Source organism: Nothobranchius furzeri, chromosome 15, assembly GCF_043380555.1.
Source record: "Nothobranchius furzeri strain GRZ-AD chromosome 15, NfurGRZ-RIMD1, whole genome shotgun sequence".
Classification (NCBI taxonomy): domain Eukaryota; kingdom Metazoa; phylum Chordata; class Actinopteri; order Cyprinodontiformes; family Nothobranchiidae; genus Nothobranchius; species Nothobranchius furzeri.
In genome coordinates, this window is record NC_091755.1 from 55,343,365 (window position 1) to 55,349,575 (window position 6,211).

Below are 6,211 nucleotides of genomic sequence, written 5' to 3' on the forward strand. Positions count from 1 at the left end.
CTGACTGTTTTTATTGGATGTAGAAGAGCTGTGATAGTCCATTGTAATGGTGAAACAAATGAATAAATATGCGGTTTAAAGCCTTTACTCAGCTTTTTTTTTAGACTTTATAACGAAGAAAATAAATAAAAATGAATAAAACATTTTATATTTACCATATTTACTTACCATTGTTTTATCAAAAGTTTATTACATCCAATTCTGTCGTGATAGATCTTAATGAAATCCTTTGAGTCGTGAGTTGAGCCTCTGCTCACTATCATTAGTTGTATAGTTGTGCACATCTAATCATCCCATACATCTAACATTACTGTCAACATTATCAAACAATTGGTTGTGGTAGGGCTCTGAACAACCTTAGTTTAAGGAAATGGGGATAAGTTATCTCCAGGTGATCAAACGTTCACCATTGTTCCATTTCCAAAAAGGATTTCCGTCATTTAACTCAACTCACTTTAATAGTGATTATACAAACACGTTAAAGATTCTGAAGCATTTACATCGTTTCCAGAGTCCCGAGATACCAACCTGATCACACCAGTTCAGAAAGACCCCAAGCTGTAAAAGTTCAAATATGTGTTTCTGATTAAATCCAAAAGGATCACAAGATTCTTGAACACAAACTTGTTTACAACACATGGTGTCGCTCTTATTTACATATTTTTGTTATTAGTAAATCAGATCAAAGAAGCCGAGCAAAACTTTGCGTTCCCAGCACAAACAGGTCTGAGCTGTCATGGGCTGGGTTAGTTGTGTTGTAGTTTTAGGAGGAAGCCCAAACTGATCGTAGGGCAAGAAAACAACAAATTACTTTTAATTTGTTTAAAAAAGTAGGCAATTATTTTCTCAATTTTCAAATCCTCTCAGTTAATGCTATAAATTATAAGATTAATAATCAGCTACAGTTCAGGCAGTTTCCCAGGGTTTTAGTGCTCGCTGCAACTGAGAAGGTGTAGGACTCTGGTTGCACGGTTGTATGTCCAGTTTGGAGACTCCTGGCACTTCCTTCCCATCCTGAACCAGCTGCATCACCTCTGCAAAGGAAAGATGTGTTGTCTGTGTGTTTGCAGACGTCTCTGTCCTTCGGTTTTCACAGACGTTAGAATCTGTATGTGACTGGGCCCTCTGATCCTGATGCTCAGCAGCAAATTTTGAAGCTGTCCCATGAGAAGAGCTCCAGGTTTTGTAGCTGTGCTGTTCTATGGGCTCCACAAATCTGGAGACAAGAAAAGGGTCAAAAAAAGAAGCCAGTTATGCAAACACACAAATAGGTCAAGAGAATAGATTGGTATGGTAGAAGAATGTCATTAAACACAAAGTTTAAGCTGTTGTTTTGTTATAGTTTTTGCTTTCTGCTTCCCAACATGTGATGCATGTTTTACTATAGAATCTGATACATAAAGTGGAGAATAGTCGGTAAAGATGGCTCTCCCTTGCCCTGCCTCCAACATGCCTCCATCTATACAGACTTATCTCTGTACAGGGTATCTGCAGGTTTAAGGGAGCCAAATTTAAGACTTTTTAAGACCTTTTTTAAGGCCACTTTGACCAAATTTAAGCTATTTTTAAAATTAAATTTAAGCTATAATTTCCAGCTATTGCCTGGAACCGGTGCTAACCACGTCGCGAACTTGGGATTAACCATCCAGTTACCACTAAACTTGCACTTCCCCATGGCGCAAGCTCCCACTAGCTTAATCAGCTAATGTGCTCATCTTAAAATACCCCCCTTTCACAACCAACTGAATGTGTACAGTTCCACTTACGCCAACATCGTACACAAAAAATGCTGAACACTGACTAGAAATTCACGAAAATTTTATAGAAATAAAATAATCTTGTTTATTGGGTCTTTGGTAATTTAAGACCTTTGGAAACTGTATTTAAGGATTATTTGTCATTTTAAGGCCTTAAATTTGGAAAAGCAAATTTAAGACTTTTTAAGGACCCGCGGCTACCCTGTCTGTAGTTATGCTGCTATAGGCTTAGTCTGCTGGAGGACATACTGACCACTTTCCACACTCTACTACTTTCTTCTACCACTACTCTCTAATTGCATTATTTCCTGTTAACTTTAGTTTTATTTGAAGTGTTTTTCTCCCCAGAAGAAGCTGGAAAGGTGATCCGCTGAGCTGTGGTGGCCTCATGGAGGGGGCGGCCATCGGCTAGCACACATAACATTTTCCCTCTCCTGATAACCTTTTACTCTCTTTGACATGGAATGTGCTACTACTATTATCACAAGATAAAGATAATAAAGTTTATCTTTTACTAAATAGAGTATTTATTAAGATAGCATAATGTAGCATAGAAACACTACTTGGTATGTATGTCGGCGGATCCTCTGGAGGTTTCTTCATGTTAAAAGGGAGTTTTCCTCCACAGTCGCTACATGCTTGCTTATTGTGAGGATTGCTGTAAAGACACTGATGCCTTTTTCAATTATAGGAAACTTTTTACGGATTGACTTAATAAACTGAACTGTATTGGAATGTTTACTTTGCGGAGTGTCTTGAGACGACTCTTGTCGTGATTTGGCGCTATATAATAGAAATGAGTATTTGTTTACAGTTCAATACTAAAAATTAGTTGCTTTGGGGGGTGGGGCTGGGGGGAAGCACTTTGCCGTAAAAATCCCGCATAAAAAGGTCATTTGATTTAGTGAGTTAGGGTAAGTCTTCATAAGTTTTACTGATTCAAAAAGCTTTTCTTTTACTATTGTGTTTACAAATGCATTAACGTATTAAATAACTATACGAAATAAACAGGAACTGGAGTAAACAACTTATGTTTTAGTGTTTTTGTCATTGAAGATACACACATTTCCAATGAATACGTTGGTTTTACCTGTTATAAAAGAACAGTTTGAGGTCCAGCAGCTCGGTCCTCTCTCCGCTTCTGTCAGACATGTTTAAAGTTTTCAGACCATCAACAAATCGTTGATCGGTCTCAAAATTATAAGAATCAAACCTTGAGAAAACGGTCTCCATCATGATCAGCAGAACTTCCGGTGATTATCAGCAGCAAGTTCCAAACCAGAGAGTAGTTGCTGCAGCGCCACAGCAGGTGAGACGTGGTACTGCATGCAAACAAACACCTTTGTGCGTTCAGCGTTTGTTTACCTTCTGTGATTTTCACATTGAGATACCAGAATGTCTGACCTCTTTAATAAGTAAACAATAGTAAAAAAAAAATAAATAAAAAAAGTGTAAACTAACCAAATGTGAACAGAGAGTTTGGCTTGTTGAATTTAATCACTTTACAACAGGAAGACCACAAGAGGACACCACATTATATATATATATATATATATATATATATATATATATATATATATATATATATATATATATATATATATATATAAACAAAAACATTTTAATTATTAATAATTATTATTAACTATTATTAACCACATGTCATGAATCTAACCAGTATCAACCAGAATAGAAGAAGAAGAAGAAGAAGAAGGAGAAGAAGAAATGATTTTTTAAAACAAACTTTATTAGTGAAATTGGGTATCTCACATAGCATCGAAGTAAAGCACAACAAACAAACAAAGGGGCCAAAGTGATAAAACAGTGTTCAGAAGATAAGAATACACAACAGCACAATCAGAAACGATTTGCTTCAGTCTGAATAAAGTTGCTCTTGCTGCGCACTCCACATCGGTAGGGGGCAGTGATGTACTTAATGTTATTTGCCAACCGCCATAGATCAGAGGGCTTGTTGACGCTCACGTGACCTATTACGAGCTCATTGCTCTGTTCGACAGTTTCATATTACTCTACAATAGCTAGATAATTTAATTTTAATTTAGTCTGTTATGAAATTGTTTGCTTATTTAGTCACACACGCATATTAGTAATAATCTGTTTTAATGTTTTAGCATTAAGCAGACGTTTGTCTGTTTGCATATTTTGAGTTAGCCTGCCTAGTTTAGTCTTAGCTAACACCAACATGAATTTAGACAACATAAACCCGTCTGTTACAACAGCAGGTCCTTCTGCGTCTTCTTCTTCAAGTAATTGCATTGCGAACGAGAATACATTAACCAACGTGAGAAGCATCCATTCGGCTACAAGTAATGGTAACAAATTGCTGCTCTGGCTAATATCTGCATCTTTCATCACATCATGCCTAGTGTGGAAATTCCTGGATGAATTTGCTCAGGATCTTGTTTCTTCTTGATCAAATAACTATTCCAAGACTTACACGAAATCATTTACGAACAATTCGATAATGCAGCCTAAGTGCGTTGTTCTGCTTCAGATTTGCTGTCTTTTAGGACAAAACTATAAATAATTTACCCTTCACAAAGCATCTGGGATTTTGTTCAACCTGTACCAGACCTCCCCTGGTAAAAGTGGTACTCATAAACTAGCTGATACCGTGTCTGTTCTATATTGTCCTGAGCTGAGAGTTTCTTGGTAATTCCTAAACGGAGTGGCTAATATTTGTAATTTACATTTTCTTGAAATGTAGAATTTCTGTTTCAAACCATTTTAACGAGATTGGAGAGTTATACTAATTATGACCTTGTGTATTCGTCATTAGAAATCTGATATTTAAACCTGAATAAATGGATTCACAGCTGGAGCCTCGGCTGCTGCGGTGACAGCAATGGGGGACGCATCAGTGTCCAATGGTGTTTACCTTCCTAGTGGAGTTCCTAATGGAGACTTAAAGCCCACCATATCTACCACACCTCTGGCGGATTTCCTCATGCAGCTGGAAGATTACACTCCCACAGTAAGCTAATCAGCTCACACCAGGGTAAACTCTGGGATGGAGACAGTTTATCCTAAAACCTGAATCTGCAGTGGTGTTTTGCTTTAAAGTGTTCTGATTGCTCAAAATTTAGGCATCTGAAGCAATAAAAAGTGTTATTTAGTCAGAGTCCAGAGTTAGTTACCCTGCTTTACATTGAAGGGTGCATCCTGATGGAAAGATCAGTATGAAAAGTAAATGTACCTATACAGGGCATTCTGTCGTTGCGTCCTTGGGCAAGACATTTCACCTTCCATGTCTGCTGCTGGTGGTGGTTGGAGGGGCCAGTGGGGCCTCTGTACTGCATCCTCACCTCTGTTAGTGTGCCTCAGGGCAGCTGTGGCTACGTTGTCACCACCATCTGTGTGTGAGTGTGTGAATGGTCCACTATAGTGCAAAGCACGTTGGAGTCCTCTGATCCAGAAAGGTGCTTCAACAGTGCATGCCATTTTTCACATGCAGCAATTTTCCTATTCCCTCCCTCTCCCCCACAGATTCCTGACGCAGTTACAGGTTACTACCTCAACAAGGCAGGCTTTGAGGCTTCGGATCCTAGGATGTAAGTAGCTTTTGTATCTCAGTTAACTGGAAATCAAACCATTTTACCTCAAGATAGACACAACACAAGCACCAATTGTTGCTGTTCACTGAGCAGAGCCCAGTCTTGCACATCATTCCAGGTGAGAACAGGGAGTTTGCTGTTATGTTTTTTTTCTTCACCTCTTCAGAATTCGTCTGATTTCCCTCGCTTCTCAGAAGTTTATCTCAGACATAGCCAACGATGCGCTGCAGTACTGCAAAATGAAGGGAACAGCCTCAGGGAGCTCCAAAAGCAAGACGAAGGTGAGTGTTTAACTTCATCCTCCCCTTTAAACCTGATGTGTCCACTCAGTATCGTGACATAAAAGGTGGTTAGCTGTTTTACATGAATGTAACCATTGTGTTTTCATGGATGTGTGGTTTTCTGTCATTTACAGGAAAAGAAGTACACCCTGACCATGGAGGACCTGACTCTCGCCCTCTCTGAATATGGAGTAAACGTTAAGAAGCCTTATTACTTCACATAAACATTTTTTTGTGCTTAGCTTCATGTTTTGTTCTCTCTTCATCTTCACTGCTAAACCTTTTGCTACCAAGGTTTTGGAAAATTCTTTTTTTCCCCACTTTTTGTGGAATTTTGTTTGTCATGAAAATAGAAAATAAAAGCTTTATTGCTTGTTGCCATTTTTTTATAGTGCTACCTGACTTAGCTGTTTTTCAAATAGTAAAATACTCCTTCGTGTTTTATAAAACAAAAACACATTCCCTGTAGGTTATTTGGGGTTGGTAGGAGGACGGATCCATCTTTTTCTAGATTTATATTTTTTAAACATTTCTGTCCCTCTATTGTTTTTGCTCTAACTCCAAATTTCATTGTCGGGGATGTTTTTAGAATGCTTCA

General features: G+C 38.2%; 2 protein-coding genes across 3 annotated transcripts; one reads left to right on the forward strand and one right to left on the reverse strand.

Annotated features, from left to right (window-relative positions):
* Positions 1-439: 439 nt before the first annotated feature.
* Positions 440-3,135, reverse strand: LOC107391196 (uncharacterized). Its single transcript, XM_054746095.2, has 2 exons — positions 2,848-3,135; positions 440-1,216 (listed from the first exon to the last, which is right to left on the reverse strand). Exons 1-2 carry the CDS (start codon positions 2,991-2,993, stop codon positions 907-909), a joined length of 456 nt encoding a protein of 151 aa, XP_054602070.2. The 5' UTR covers positions 2,994-3,135; the 3' UTR covers positions 440-906.
* Positions 3,136-3,714: 579 nt separating this feature from the next.
* Positions 3,715-5,994, forward strand: LOC107391195 (transcription initiation factor TFIID subunit 10). Of its 2 annotated transcripts, none has more exons than XM_015968342.3 (5): positions 3,715-4,090; positions 4,595-4,752; positions 5,265-5,329; positions 5,499-5,613; positions 5,748-5,994. In XM_015968342.3, exons 1-5 carry the CDS (start codon positions 3,961-3,963, stop codon positions 5,835-5,837), a joined length of 558 nt encoding a protein of 185 aa, XP_015823828.1. In that variant the 5' UTR covers positions 3,715-3,960; the 3' UTR covers positions 5,838-5,994. The 2 variants fall into 2 exon arrangements, with proteins under 2 accessions (XP_015823828.1, XP_015823829.1); XM_015968343.3 differs by having other exon boundaries at positions 3,735-4,084.
* Positions 5,995-6,211: the final 217 nt, after the last annotated feature.